This window comes from Miscanthus floridulus, chromosome 5 (genome assembly GCF_019320115.1).
Source record: "Miscanthus floridulus cultivar M001 chromosome 5, ASM1932011v1, whole genome shotgun sequence".
In the NCBI taxonomy this organism is placed as follows: domain Eukaryota; kingdom Viridiplantae; phylum Streptophyta; class Magnoliopsida; order Poales; family Poaceae; genus Miscanthus; species Miscanthus floridulus.
In genome coordinates, this window is record NC_089584.1 from 46,510,969 (window position 1) to 46,526,006 (window position 15,038).

At 41.7% G+C, this 15,038-nt stretch overlaps 2 protein-coding genes across 2 annotated transcripts; one reads left to right on the forward strand and one right to left on the reverse strand.

The window, feature by feature from the left end:
* The first annotated feature begins 931 nt into the window (after nt 1–931).
* LOC136452115 (uncharacterized) lies at nt 932–5,026 on the forward strand. Its single transcript, XM_066452757.1, has 7 exons — nt 932–1,082; nt 1,233–1,307; nt 1,384–1,441; nt 1,965–2,020; nt 3,323–3,385; nt 4,237–4,302; nt 4,503–5,026. Exons 1-7 carry the CDS (start codon nt 996–998, stop codon nt 4,740–4,742), a joined length of 645 nt encoding a protein of 214 aa, XP_066308854.1. The 5' UTR covers nt 932–995; the 3' UTR covers nt 4,743–5,026.
* Nucleotides 5,027–7,460: 2,434 nt separating this feature from the next.
* On the reverse strand, nt 7,461–12,971 carry LOC136452116 (suppressor of mec-8 and unc-52 protein homolog 1). Its single transcript, XM_066452758.1, has 15 exons — nt 12,809–12,971; nt 12,167–12,530; nt 12,020–12,068; nt 11,675–11,758; nt 11,471–11,574; nt 10,897–10,983; nt 10,768–10,821; nt 10,564–10,659; nt 9,682–9,809; nt 8,740–8,866; nt 8,588–8,647; nt 8,391–8,498; nt 7,851–7,951; nt 7,696–7,747; nt 7,461–7,578 (listed from the first exon to the last, which is right to left on the reverse strand). The coding sequence occupies exons 1-15, from the start codon at nt 12,847–12,849 to the stop codon at nt 7,480–7,482; spliced, it is 1,554 nt and encodes a 517-aa protein (XP_066308855.1). The 5' UTR covers nt 12,850–12,971; the 3' UTR covers nt 7,461–7,479.
* Nucleotides 12,972–15,038: the final 2,067 nt, after the last annotated feature.

Genomic DNA, 15,038 nt, shown 5'->3' on the forward strand with positions numbered 1-15,038 from the left:
CCACTACATTGAGCTAGTTTTCTTTTTGCCTAAATTCATCTTTGTTTGTTACCCGTAATCGTAAGGTGGCAAGCACTACCCCATGCCAATAGAACTCTGAAACCCCAAGCATCAAAGTTCACAACACTGAGGTGGGATTCAACGGAGTAGCAAGCAGCAGGAGGGAATAGGGATCTGGAGTTCTGCTAGATCTCACCAGTCGTTGCTGCCACCTGCAGAGTGGGGGGCACCTGGGCCTTTGGCCGCCTTGTCGGTTCACTAGGCGGCGAGCGGGGCTGCGGCCGGCGGGGCCCAGGGGGGAAGCCGCGCGACAGGGCCTCAGGGGCCGGCAGGCCGGTACGCCGGACGCGGGACTGCGGTCTGCGGGAGGGCCGACCACCCGCACAGGAAGAGGACTGCGGAGGGCCGACCAGCCGAGGGCAGGACCGCAGGAGAGTGCGGAGCAGAGAGGTCGCCGTTGGGCGTCGGCCGTCGCGACTCGCATGGACTCGCCAGTCGCGCGGTCGCGGTCTCCGTCTCCTTCCCTTCCCCGCGTCGAGGGGTGTATAGCCTGTAATGTCAGGTGTCAGCGGGTGCGATCCCGGACCCAATAAGAAACATCGGACCCAACAACCACACCAGACCCACAGAAACGTCGCCTGAGAGGGAGCGCAGAATTCAGGCGACCGAGGAATAGGAAAAGTGTAAATATAAATACTAACAAAGTACAATTCACTATAGATAACTAAATAACTAAATTATAAGAAAGTTTTAAGTATTTTTATGTTTTTTTAAAGGCAAGCGATCAAAATTGCTGCTACTGACAAGTATTTTGAAACGGTGAATAGTATTTTGACCGGATGTTCAGATAATACGGCTACTGCGCATATGGGTTTTGTTTTGGAGTTTGTTGAACTTTTGGGTATCTATATGGGTTGAACGACTGAACGAGAACAACGACAAGAGAGAGGTAGAACGTGGCGGTGACGAGAAAAAAAAAAAACAGCGGCGGGGCAATGGCCGGGAAGGAGATGACGCCGACCTCGAAGGCGGCGGCGCCACCGGCGACGATACGCCTCGTGAACTTCATCTCCGAGGACCAGGCAAGGCCCCGAACACTTGCCTCCCCCCTCTTCCTCTCTCTCGCTCGCTGGCCGGGCACGTAGAATCGGAAGGGCAAAACCTAGGAAGAAAATTAGCCGATCTTTTTGGGAGAATCTCTGAAGTTTTGTGGTTCGAAAAAAAAATTGCAGCTCGATGAGGTGAAGCGGACACGAGGGGAGCGGGTGGAGGACGGCACCGCGCAGCGCGACAAACCCCTTTTCCAGGTGAGGGTCACCCCTCATGATCCTTTTAGACCCGTTGGTTTGGAGCTAATGCGGATTTTCGTCATGCGCTGTGCAGATCCTACAGGAGAACAAGGAGAAGAAGGACGCCGAGTTCAACGAGCGGTTCAAACACAGTATGTATTGTCACGATGATGCCCTGATACCATATTATGCTCTGTGTTTGCGCACTGTGGGCAGAGTTTCTATCATTCGGATTTAGGTATAGTTTTCTGTGCTAGTACTCATAAGGATGTGGTCACGAAGAACTTGGACAAATTACACAATGTGTGATTTTGTCGCGTTAGCTGCAAGTTCAAGTTGCAGCATGATCTGCACAGGCCAAAAAAAATTCCTAATCACTGAAGCTTGTGGATAGTAGTAGTAGTATGGATAAACAACTGCAGTTCAACTTTTGCCTTGTATTCATTTGAAATTGTATGGAGTAACAGAAGATTTATTCCTGTTTAGTGCGGTTTGATTGGAAGAAAGTTTGCAGATAGCTGAATAACCTTTGTGATCTGCTATCCACCTGTTCGATGCTATTACTATTTCTGGGTAAAACGAGTAGAGTACAAGGCTAGGAATAGTGAAGTTTGATTTTTTTTGTATTAAATTTGGCTTCTTGTTTTGATTTTAATTGTTATCTAATCTATCCAGGACCTCCAAAGGCTTTGGATGAGGATGAGACAGAGTTTCTTGATACATTGGCTTCGGTAAGCATTTAATGTAAGCTAGCTGACTTTGAAAATCACTACTTCGAGGTGTAAAACAAAATGGTGTATTGCTGCACGTCAGCATCCTCACGAAGGGTGAAATAATTAACAACAATAAAATTGTATTTGCCATGCTTGATGTATCTTTATGTGTATACCTGCTTATTAAGGGTTCTTTCTCCTCACTCCTTATTACCAACTGCTTGGAGCACAAAATCAGGGTGTGGATGGCTAGATCTGTCATGTATTCTGTACTTTAATAATAAGAAACTCGGTCCATTTGTTCATTCATAGCATATGAAGGCTTTGCTTCATTTTTTTCTGACGTCACTTTCCCCCCCTATCCTTTACCAGAGATTAAAACTAAAAACCCTCACTCTGAAGTGTTCCAAACCTGCAGGTCCCAAAGTTTAACAAAGTATAGTCATCATAGGTTTAAATGGAACTAAAACCAGGTTGCAGCGCTGTAGTTTAGGAAAAGGAAAATTGACTACTTGAGCTGCTGCAAAACCATCGCGATTGAGTCTCATGTCAATCCCCTTATCCCTTATAGTATACTACATTCCGTATACCAAATTTGTAATAGGACGATGGCTAGACTTGATAGTTGTAGCCTCAGGCATAAGCTGTATTAGGAGAGGCTTGCAAACCAGCTACAATAAAATACTTAAAAACTGCATTACAAAAAACATTGTATGCCCAACTGTTTGCCACAATCTCAGATACATGTTAATATTATAAACCATGCATGATTTGGTATAAATCAATGTGTCTTATTGAAACAGTTTAGAAGTTTCTTTGAGTATCTATTGCAAACATAATGTTCATATTCCTTAGAATGCAAACATAATGGGTGACTAGACATAATGTTTCTTAATATTTATCACTTTGATTAACTTTACGAGAAACAGGAACTTTTGGTTAACATTATGAGAACCAGGAATTATATTATTTATGTTCCAGAAAGGAACATCAGGTGAGCATGTTAAGGGGGAACAAGAAATTACTACATGCTTTTATTTTTTCCACTGGAAGAGTATGATTATTTCTTATTTTAGAAATCATAAAACAGTGTCCGTGGCGTTCAGTATTATTGTGTTGAAATTCGGAAGAGTAGGAAAATAATCTTAAATCCAATCCTAGGGTATCTTGGTAATCTTCTTAGTTACTAATACTTGCATTTTAATAGGAATAGATAAGAGTTATGAACTGGGATCTAAATTCTATTATTATTAGTGGTATCGTATAGTCCATGTCTTTTGCAACATTCTTAGTTCCTTGTTTTATGTTACTTGGGCACAGTCAAGAAAGGAATATGAACAGCAGGTGGCCAATGAAGAAGCGGAACAGCTCCGCAGTTTCCATGTGAGTAGCATACTGACAAGTAACAGTTACTACGTCTTGCCCTAGTTTTTTTTTTTCTTTCAAATGACCTTATTTTCAACACTGCCAGTATTTGTATCTTCCAAATAGAATCACAATCAAACATGAAAGCTTTAGGCCCTGTTTGGTTGGGCTTTTGGCTTTGGCTTTTGGCCCCAAAAGCCAAAAGCCCAACCAAAGGGGCTGCTTTTGGAGGGTGCTTTTTCAGAAGCAGCTGCTTTTCCGTAGTTCATTTTTGAAAGCTGGTTTGACCCTGCTTTTGGCTTTTGGCTTTCTGCTTTTCGAAATTGGTGGAATAAAAAGCTCTTCCATAGTTGTTTCAAGAGAGATAAAGATAAAAGGTATATTTTATACTTGTTTAACCAAACAGCTTTCAGCTTTTCTACAGCTCACAGCCCACAGCAGCTTTTCCACAGCTCACAGCCCACAGCAGCTTTTTCCCACAGCCACAGCTCAACCAAACAGGGCCTTACTTTAGCTTCAGCCCAGCAGTCTTAGTTGTCGCATTTGGTTGGCTTGTATGGCATTGTAGCTTAGTCTATCAGATTCATTTTTTCATTAAAAAGGACTAGATGGAAGCATAGAATTTTGTTTATTGTGATGTATCATCTGAATGTTATAGCATAGAATAGCAGATGTGGAGCTCTTAGATGCTCCATAGTGCATACTATGTGATCTCACTTTTATCTTAAGCTAGTAAACTTTAGCAATTGTTTTTTGTAATATGAGACGGCTTTGCTACAATTGTGTTTCAGGAATAGTTAAGATGACTATCTGGTCTCATCCACCTATCATGGGTCACATGACTGACCGAATGAGTATTTGTGTTTCAGGAGGCTGTAGCTGCACGGTCCAATATTGTTCATGAACTCGAGACTCCAACAGTATCTAGACCTGAGGTATGTTATGATTCACACATTCAACGTTTAAGACAAGATCAAAGGAAAGCACGCGCATACATTAGTGCTTATTAAGCGCACTCCCTTACCATTTAATAATTGCATTTCTCGTAATGATGCTATCAATGGGACATCAAAATATCTGTTCCACCAATGTGTCCAGCTGAAGCTGAACTATGCTTGCACCTACCCCTGTTCAGGAGAGCAGGCCTAAGCCACCCACGAAGAGGTGCCAGCCTGCACTCCTGAAGAACGTAATAATTTCCGTGAAGCCGCAGGCCAAGAAACCAAAGCTTGAGGTGGAAGCTAATTCTGCTCTCGAGGAGCGGCCTTCAAATGGGCATGACTCAGATCAGAAGCAACCAGATGACACAAAGGCAACGCTCGGCTCTCTGGTGGCTTATGACGACGACGACGAAAGTGGCGAGGACGATGACTGACAGTGGTGTCCGAGAGTTCAGGTAAAGTATGGATACCGCATGGTTACTGGTAGAGATGCAGTGGGGCTGTAGCCAGTGGGGTTTCCTTGATGAGAGGCAAAATTGGCTTCTCCCTTGCTTTGCAAAGCCTCCGCTTAAATTTTCTTGTATTTATTGTACAATTTGAACATGAACCGGGAACATTACTAATGATTGGTGCGTACGGTGGTACAACGTTGTTTTACAAAAAGAACCCTGTAGCAAGTAGTGGTTGCTATTTATCTGATGAGCGCGTTTTCCTTCCACATGGAAGTTCAGAAAACTGGTGATAGGTTTATCTACCCCATCTGTTGGTTGCTGGCCTAAACCACCTAGCAGATTGGAACATGTAGCAAAAAGGAGAAGGAAATGATGTAACATTTCACAGCTTATATCTTGGGAGAAAACGCTACGCGTTTTGGAAGCAACTTATGAAAGTGTCAGAAATCGGACTGGAAAACCTGAAGCTAATTGCAATCCATGCAATTTCCCGGACTGGTGATGTGCCTTTGACTAGTGGGAAGATGTACGACATGACTGCTGCTGCTGCGGTACGTACTACAAGCGTTTCAGATGGCTTGGGTTGTTTGGTGTGTCAGTGTGTGCAGTACGCGTTGTACTGACGAAACAAAAGCCAGGTCCACGCTTGTGTACTCCACTCTGCAATATCAGGCGCATCGTCGTACTGAGTGCTGACGAACGCCGGCAGGCGGCAGCTTCAATCCCTGCCTGCTTCTTTAGCAGTACTGTACTGCGGTGAGCCGGCGCAAGTATATATAGATCTCCAAACTCCAATGTTTCATGGAGGCGATGGCATTAGCATTAGCATTAGTGGTAGTTTGGCAATGGCAGCGGCCACCAGGTTTCCAGGTTTGGTATAAACACAGACACAGGTAAAGAGAGCTGAGAGGTGGAAGGTGGGTTTGATTGGAGCCAGGGACGAGGCAGAGCATGGGATGGGGCCATCAACAAAATTTCCAATTTCCGTTTGCTTCTCACAAAATGGAGGGACACGTGAGGAGAGGTATCAGGCAGAAAGAAGGTGCCACCCTGGTGATGGCCTGACCTGAGAGGGCTGAGAGCTCAGCTGGTGTCCTGGTGTTGTTGCTTCCTCCCCTGCACTGCCTCTTCCCTGGCTCCCCACCGTCGCCCTTGCCCATCCTCTCTCTCTCCCCCTCTCTCGTTATGCTTTTCTATGTTTTTGCCTGCATTCTTTCCTCAGTAGCAGTATTACTTTTAGTTGTCTTTACAATAGTTCTAATAAACACTGCAGGTCTGCAGAAGGTTTGCAATAGTTCTAATAAAAACTAAGCACTGTACAACATTCATAACATTTATTCAACTTTAGGGTTTCAGTCCATTGGAGCCAGTTAGCCCCTCGACCACGATGGGCTACCGTGGCATATGATCCCTTGTTTTCTGCTAACCATACTTAAGAATCTTCTGCCTAGAGTGTACTTTCAGGAAGGGAAAAAACATTCGGTCTGCATCTTCGGGGAGCCTGCATGGACAATTGGACATCACGTCGCTCCTATTATCCACAGAGCTCGACGCTCAAGGACTAAGGAGAATGGCCAAGGTGCCAGGGATCCTCACCATGCCAGACAGGAGACGAACGTGAGCTTCCGAGGCCTCGGTACCCAAAGAACAGGAAGAAAGGCGAGAAACAAGGATCCCATCAGATCAGTGCTCCCCAAGGTTACCTGCTGAAGTTCGTCAAAGACCAAAGATGGCTTCGAGAAAAATGATTAGGAGGGGCAAAGCAGCCATAGACTCAGAGTCGGCTCATCTTCCCCGGCTTCTCCAACAACTAATTTTCATCTTATAATCCAATTCAACACAGCTGGATTGAGATGGATATGAGTAAAATCAAACAAGTTTCAGTTAGCTTTAATTTAGATCTAGTTCCTGGGCTATTAATTTTTTGTTTCTGCCCGCAACAAGTTTGTCTGAACTGGTTCCTCCTAATTCTTAACCCTTCAATCTAGTCGAATGGAGGACTCATTATTCCTGACTATTCCCAAACGTTATAAAATTTCTATATAAGGCCGAAATCTGGTGTTCAGTGCAAACATGATGTGGGCTAGTACTTGAGCAATTAAATCCTTCTTTAATCTTTGCATTGACATGGACTCATGTAGCATTAGCATTCTGTATTCGCAGTTGTAATGTCATACTTACAACAGCTATTATAATGGACACTGTTAAATTTCTTCGTACCTTGAAAAATTGCAATGCGACTAACCTAACAGCGTGCCTTCTCCAGGATTGTTGTCGGTTCAAGACAACCTTATCCTGTTCTGAAACTGCAATGTTAAGTTATTCTGGATTTCAGCAGACCTGAAATGCAGCAAACTGTGATTGTTTTCAATTATAACACCTAATTTTCAACTGCTCTGTGCTTGCGGACACAATCGGCATCCAGCGTGATATAACCAAATTAAACATATGAACTTGTAGTAAGGAATCGTTGTAAGCTTTGTGTTTACACCATTGAAAGATCCCTAAATCTAGTACAGGATACAATGTAAGACATGGGGCAACATAAGCACCAAGGAGTCCATAACTATTTAGCACCTATCAGTTATCTAAATTACAAAACAAAATACAGCCTATTTAATCAGCGGTTCAAAGACAAAGGTGGATAAGCATACTACCTAAACGTACAGGACTGGTACATAAGAAAAGTTTTTTTAAAAAAAAAGAAAAAGAAAAAAAATCAAGGCTTCCATATCTTCATCATACAATCCTCAGCAATGGTGGCTACCAAGTTCCTGTGAGGATGGTGCGTAATGCCTATGACGTCCTTCTCATGGACCTGCAAAATCCAGGGTAGCATGTCCAGGTATTTAGTTATATTGGTTAACTTGATAGTTGATAAATCACAGTGACCAGGAACAAAAGGATTAACAAATTCGCAGGATGTTGGGCAGACCTTCATCAGATGCTCCAGTTTACCAGATTGGTAGCTAAAGCAATACATGTTCCTGCAAAGCAATAACTCCCATTTAGATGCCACTATAGACCAAGAAAACAAACACAAACCAAAGCATTAGACAATGAAAGAAATATATATAGTGATATCCTCACATGTCTTCACCAACACAATATATCCATTCTCCTTTTGGGGAAACTGAAGCTGCAACAAAATCTCCCCCTTCTCGCTTACCTGATGAGAAACTCTTTACAACCTGAAACAAATTTTCAAGGTGATCATAACCAAGCACTAGAAATAACAGCTAAAATGGCTGTAATATTCTTGCCTTGCTTATCTTCTTCAGCCTTTTGTTAAACAAATTAAAAACAAAATTTGCACAATTTGGTTAATTTAAATTTCACCTTTTTTCTTTTTTTTAAGGAAGTGGTGAACCATCTAATGAACAGAGGATGTTATTGCTATTAGAAAATGTGCTATATATTGCTTTATTTAACATTAAAAGTGAAGCTAACAGTAATTCAAAAGATCATCCAGCAACCATAATAAAAAAAAATTGCTGACAGATAACTACGGCCAGATGGTAAATTATGTTTCCAAACAATATAGAGGTGAACTAGTTTCCAATAGATAACCCCCCATTTTGCAGGCAGAAAAATAGGCCAAATTAAAAATAGGATGTGCATTCAGAGTACCTGTCCTTGTAAAGTCATGATGAATATCGATGAAGTCTTATTGCAGACAACAATGTGATCAGTATTTTTTGGAAATAAATGGACGGAATTAACAGATGCATCTCCTCCCTGGAAATAAAAGGACACATGGGTAAACATGCATTTACTAAAGGTTACACAATATTAAGTCACACTTGGAGAGCATGAGAAGTCAGTACCCTCAAAGGAGGTGGTGGCTTGAAAGTATGCAAGCAATCTGTTGTTTTAGTATCCCAGACCTACAATGAGAAACAATAAATGAATAAAAATGGATGTGAATTGTCGAACAATTGAAACTTGAACTGTAAATATGAGACAAGACGATCAGCACCTTAACAGTACAATCACTAGAAGCTGTAATGACACGGCTACCGTCAGTAGTGAAGATGGCATAATTCACATAGGAAGTATGACCTCGAAATTCTTTCAGCATCTTTCCAGACTTGAGACCATGTACCCTGCAAAAAGGAGGGAGGAAGAATAAGCCTTTAATTCTTTTCAGGATATAAAACTGCATGGAACATGAATGAATGCATGAAAACTGAAATTCTGAACCCAATCCAAAAGAAAGAAAAAGAGATAAAAAAAGCAGCCTGCAGGGCGTTGCAGAAACAAACACAATTCATTGCAGATAAAATCTCATAGTTCAAATTTGTGAAAAATCACCTGGTTGTTTGATCACTCTTAGTAAAAACCTACTTAGGGCAATCCTTATGAATTTATCTATGCAAAAGTTCAAGCCTAGATTTTTGTTTAAGCTTGATAAATGGCAACACAAACTTATTAACACAGATGGAGATGAAGACTGCAATCAGAGGTTGGATACTTAAAAATTCAGTTGCAAATTTTAAATTGGGAAATTTGGCTTGCTTCCATTTCCCCAGTTCAAGCAAGGAAAAATTAGTTTCAATCAACCATCAACAGTCTTAATGAGTAGGCTTTTTGTTTTTCAAATTTAAGTCTATCTTATAGCAAATAGGCCCACTACTGAAGTATGTAGCTCAATTCTTTAAAAAAAAAATCCCAACCTATACTAGATTGATTGGATTATCTTAAAAAGGACTCAAAGGAAGGGCTGATATAACGATTGCAGCAATGACTAGGATACTGCACCAGGATACAAAAGCCATCAAACAAAATGGGAAAAACATGAAACTTGCTCAAACTAGCAGATATCATGAACTCTTTGTTCCCAAGAGAATGAAAGAAGTAAAATATGACGAATGATATTTCAACAGTAAAATTAGGCTGGTAGTTTATGGTTATATGAAACCTCGCGGTAGTGTCAAAGGATGTACTCAATATTTGGGTTCCATCACGTGAAAATGTAACACTTGTAACACCTTTCGAATGTGCACGCTCAAGGCGCCGCAAGCACTGACCAGTTCGTATACGCCAAACCTGGGAATTGATGGAAGGAGAAGATTAACATGGAGTTAATTGTAAAGATTACACCAAAATGATTATGGTGAGATGCTGACTAATAATGCATAAAATTTACCAAATTACTTTGGTCAGACTAACTTACGTCGTTATACCGGATGATTATAGTCACACTCATATATGATCACCGCATTTACTAGTAATCAAATTTTGTTAACAAGTGTAGTCTATGTAAAAACTCGATCTGCAGGGGGTAAGACAGCCCCCGAGCATTGCATTCAGAAAAAGACCTTCTCACACAGGTCGACAAAACCCCGAACCCCTGGCCCACCCATATATAGCGGCACCGTAGCCCATGTGAGAACAACCACGACCGGAGCCAGACCTTAGACATGTGCTTTGGCGTGGGACAGACGAGTGAATTTTTTTCAACCCCAGCTCCAGGACCTAAGGAGTGCTACTCAAGCCACCTAACCAACTCTATGTAGAAATGTATTAAATGATATTACAGTACTACACTCAATCAATACAACGGCAATACACACCACGACACCTTAGTCAACCAGAACTTAAGAAAAAACATTTTTGATATTATATAGTAAATTTTGTGAGCAATCTGAAATCAAACTCACATGAGCAACAAGTTTAAACTTTCAAGGAGTACATGAGTTATTACAATATGAAGAAAAATATTTAAAATGTAACAAATATTGGTAAGGGACAATATTTCTCCTTTAGTGAAACAAAATATAGGATTTGATAGCAAGGGCACCTTAATCATTCCATCCTGTGCTCCAGATGCCAGCATTTCAGAATCCCTACTAAAATCAACACACAGCACAGGTTCTTCGTGCATCATAAAGCTTTCCTGAAGTGTTCATCCAGCAGACAGTACATAAAAAATTAGCACCTTATCCATGTCTGATTAAATAGAATGCGCATATTTAAGTCCTATAATAAACTTAAAAGCACTTACATCAGCTTGGTATTGGAGATCCTTTTTAAGCTTTCCACTAAGATAATCCCAGACCTGAAAATTTAGAGAACTTAAGCCAAGCTACATCAATGGAGCTGGCATGCAAAGGCAGAATAGAAAGCAACTTACTTCAATTATTCCATCCACTGAGCATGAAACAAGGTACTGACCATCAGGTGAAAATCGAGCACATTCAGGATGAGTTTTCTTCCCAAACTACAAGAACAATGCAAGGTTATAAACCTTAGTAAACAAAAGCTTGATAAGAATACTCACTTGACATCATGTGAACTATATTCTGTCTTTCAGCATGCGACTGAAGATGCAGAACCTCAAACTACATCTTAATAGAGGATTATTCATCTTGAGGATAACAAATCACAAGCAAGTATAAAGCAGATGTTCAGTGTTCTTACTTCTATTATTTCATTTTATGACAACCCAAGTTCAAAAGTGTAGAAATCATCACATGTTAAAGCCACCCAATTAGTCTAATGTAACAATCATTATCAATGTTTCCAGTATCTTCTTTTTTGCGTTACTAAGATTATGCCTTTACTCTTTGGAGCTGCTAGATACTAAATACCTTCACTCAGCAACTTAGCTTTTCATGTTTCTAAAGTTCATATTAATTACTTCTTACTATTAAGTAAAAAAGAGGCAATATAAGAGGAAAAGTAAATACTATCAGAAGCTAAATCACCTTTATTTGATGAGATAAGGAAGTAGGGTATGTCTCTTCTTCATCTTGCTTCATTGCAGCAGTTCCTCTAAATAAATCAAACTGTGTGCCAGGAGGCAACAATCCTACACAATAGGAAAGAGATTGAGAAACTCATAACTATTTCATAACAATTATATATATACACGGTAGCAGCCCTTTAATAGTGTGCAGCAAAGAGAATACCTTGGTGTTGTTGCCACTTCAAAGCCTGGCCAATCAGTGCCATAAGACGAGATGGCGGTACTACTGATACTTCAGAAGCAACAGCTGAAATTGGCACAGCAGAGGAACAACTAATGGTTAAAAATTAGGGTTGCAAAGAACAAAATTCCCAGGGTAGCTAATACTGAATAAAAGTAGGACCAACTTATTTAAGTCATCTAGATATTAATCAGGAATCTCTTAACTTTCAAATCTCAAAATTTGCTTATAAGTGCTGAAAGAATTATTGTACATTATGAACATCGGCTCCAAACTCTGAACAAATAAAAACACAGCATTGACAAATAAGACATTCAGAAAGCTCACCTTGAGCAATCAGTGCTCGCCGGTTCTCCTTGGTGGATTCTTGGTAGGCCTGTTGGCAGAGTGATATTCCAATATTTGAACATTAAGATCAGGGAGGAGTACAAACAACATAACAAGAATAACATATAGCAAGATAAACTTGCCAACCTCATTGGGGTCGAAGTATGTGCGGACAAGGAGGTGCTCAAGACGGAGGTACCGCTCAGGCTGCTCCTGCTTCATGACACCCATGACCTGCGTCTGGCGGAGGATGGCACGGGCCGTGTCAAGCTCACGGAGCTCGGCCATCTCCAACACAATCTGCTCGTAGAGGTCCTCGAGCTTCTTGCGTGGCAGCTTGAGCTGCGCGACCTGGGGAAGCACAGCATCCCAGCGCCCGGCATTGATGTCGGCGATGAAGGTGTCGATGCTGTCGACAGTGTTGAGGGAGACCTGGCACTCGTTCTGCAGCGTCTGGAACGTCTGCTGCAGCGAGTTCTCCTTGCAGAACTGCAGCACTATCTTAACCACGCTGCGCACAACAACAAAAAAGCATCGCGCTCAAATCCTTTGTCGACCTTAAGCCACTACAAGGCAGGCGGTTCTCGGATAGATTCAATAAGGTGTGTAATTCCCAAAATTCTATCGATTTATTGCGACACTGAAAGGTAGTAATCGGTCGCGGACGGACAGATTCAAAGAAACAAGCTGAAGCACCCTAGTAGGGTTTAGGGATTCGTCGGGTTGCTTCCCTCGTGGTTTTGCTAGTACAAAGGGGGCCTTAAAAGCATGACGGGGGTTTGTACGTACTCTCGGGCCTCGATTTCGAGGGTCGACGTCGACGACGCCATCTTCGGCTTCTGCGGGAGGCGGCGCTGCTACGGCAGCAGGTAGGCAGGTAAGTCGGGAGCGGCTGCCGGAGAGGGAGAGGGAGAGGCGAGGAGGCGCTCTGGTGACTTTGGGCGGGATGGGCTTCGGCGATTGGGCCACGGAAGAAAGGGCCACTAGATGCATCGATCTATGCTTCCTCTACGCGAGCCTTATGGGTCCCATTTGGGCCGAGCACAGTTTTGTGGTTTACTTTTCTATTTGGGCTCATTTGGTTTGGTGAGAAATGGGCTGACAAGCCTGGTGGCCTGCCTTGTTTTTTTAGGGGAAACAGAACTTTTCCATTACTCAAAATCGTCAGTAATTACAGACCGGATATGGATCCGTATAGAGACGGTCCTCCTTCGGATCGGTTGAGCTACCTAGGACAGCCAGCTCATACACTACCCTATTACTAGATCGTGGTCATTGCTGGACTAAAAAGGAATTAAAATTTAAAACCAATGACTGACGTTGCAAGGTGTTTTTTTCCTCGAGCAATTAACGAGAGATTTAAAAAAATATTTTTTCTAAGTGTTTGGCAAGAAGACCAAAATATTGCTCAGATACATGTATCGCTCTTAGAACAAATATGGCCAATATATACGTCGCTCTTAGATGCTGTGATGAGTTGGGGATCGTTGACATTCAGAGCTTTTTATTTTCATGTTCGCATAAACCTCACCTAAAACATGTACGTTGACAATCAAAAGTGGCCAAAGCCTAAAAAAGGATTTCATGATAATCTTCCTAACGTAGAAACAATCAAGAAAAACATTTGGAACATCACATTCGCAGTTTGAAAGGCAAACAAGAGCGAAAACCGGCACTAGCCTACCAAAACTGGCGTGGCCAGTTCCCTGTGACCAGGCCAACCGATGTGGTTAGGCCCGTGAAAACCAGCTAGACCAGTTTGGGACCCGGTCAGGCTGGGTTTCCTGCCCTTTTTGAATCTATATGTTTTCATATCGGTTTTGGATCTATTTTCTATGTGGGAAATTTGGAGATTGCGTTCTGAACTTGTTTTCTATTGAGATAAGATCACCCCCTCTATATAAACAAGAGAATCACGGCTGATTGAGGGATCCAACATCCAGTTGACTTTTTATAGCTACTACTACTTTTGTCCAGCTTTTCTAATCTCTTGTTGTTCGTTGCATCTTTCAGTGAGATCCAATGGCGTTTTATGCGGCCTTGTCGACGCTAGGACAACCTTGGTACCCGATGGGTCTTTCTGGGAGACGTTCCGAGTTCTTGTGGTGAAGGACGGGCTTCGAATCGACTTAACCGATCCCCAGATCGATCTCGCGGATTTTGAAGTTGCTTGCAGCATGTCATAGGTCATGTGCGACCTCAAACGTGCTAGCTCTTGCTAGTGTGATCCAATTCGGCGTCAACAGGGGAAGTTGGTCTTCAAGGTCACTTCACTGCCTCGATAAGGAGCTTAAAGTTTTGGCCTAAGTTAAACTTTTCAAATTGTGACTAAGTCTATAAAAATATTCTAATACTAGAAGTATACCCCGTGCGTTGCCGCGGGATTTTCTTGAAAATAAATCTGTTATATACATAGCATTATTAATATATGATATTTTTGTATATTGTGTATATATATGAACTTAACTCGCATGATATTTTATTATATCAGATCTAATAAAAAATTAATAAGCTAATAGAAGAAAAACTAATAAAATATTTGATTATATTATAGAGGAATAGGTGATGACACAAATAGTGTATCTAGATGACTTGCTAATACATAGATTAAATATTAAAAGTATTGTACATGATTGAGATAACGTTGGATATTTTTTTGTAATTAATAAGGGATGACATGGACTTATAGTGGGGAATGATGTGGACACCTTGTATGAAGAGATAGAATATTTAGTGGGGTCACTTAGTGGGGAATGATGTGGATGCTTTGTATGAAGAGAAAAATCCTTTAGTGAGGTTTAGTTTTATAAGAGTATATAGATAGTGTCGGTGTTTTCGGACCATCGATGAGTAAATTTGTATTTGCGCGTCTGACTTGGATGGTGTGCTCGGAGGACATAAGGGTTTATACTAGTTCGGGCAGAACGTCCCTACGTCCAGTTCGCTGCTGCTCGTGTTACTAGCACTTGGTTTGTAGTAGGGGTTATAAACAGATGAGAAAGGGAGAGGATCCCAAGTC

Coding starts and splice junctions, on each gene's coding strand:
- LOC136452115 (XM_066452757.1), top strand. CDS start 996: ATGGCCGGGAAGGAGATGACGCCGACCTCGAAGGCGGCGGCGCCACCG. Junction 1,442..1,964: donor CAACGAGCGGTTCAAACACA/GTATGTATTGTC, acceptor TAATCTATCCAG/GACCTCCAAAGGCTTTGGAT. Junction 4,303..4,502: donor CAACAGTATCTAGACCTGAG/GTATGTTATGAT, acceptor ACCCCTGTTCAG/GAGAGCAGGCCTAAGCCACC.
- LOC136452116 (XM_066452758.1), bottom strand. CDS start 12,849: ATGGCGTCGTCGACGTCGACCCTCGAAATCGAGGCCCGAGA. Junction 11,575..11,674: donor GAAGTGGCAACAACACCAAG/GTATTCTCTTTG, acceptor CCTATTGTGTAG/GATTGTTGCCTCCTGGCACA. Junction 10,660..10,767: donor ATCTCCAATACCAAGCTGAT/GTAAGTGCTTTT, acceptor TGAACACTTCAG/GAAAGCTTTATGATGCACGA.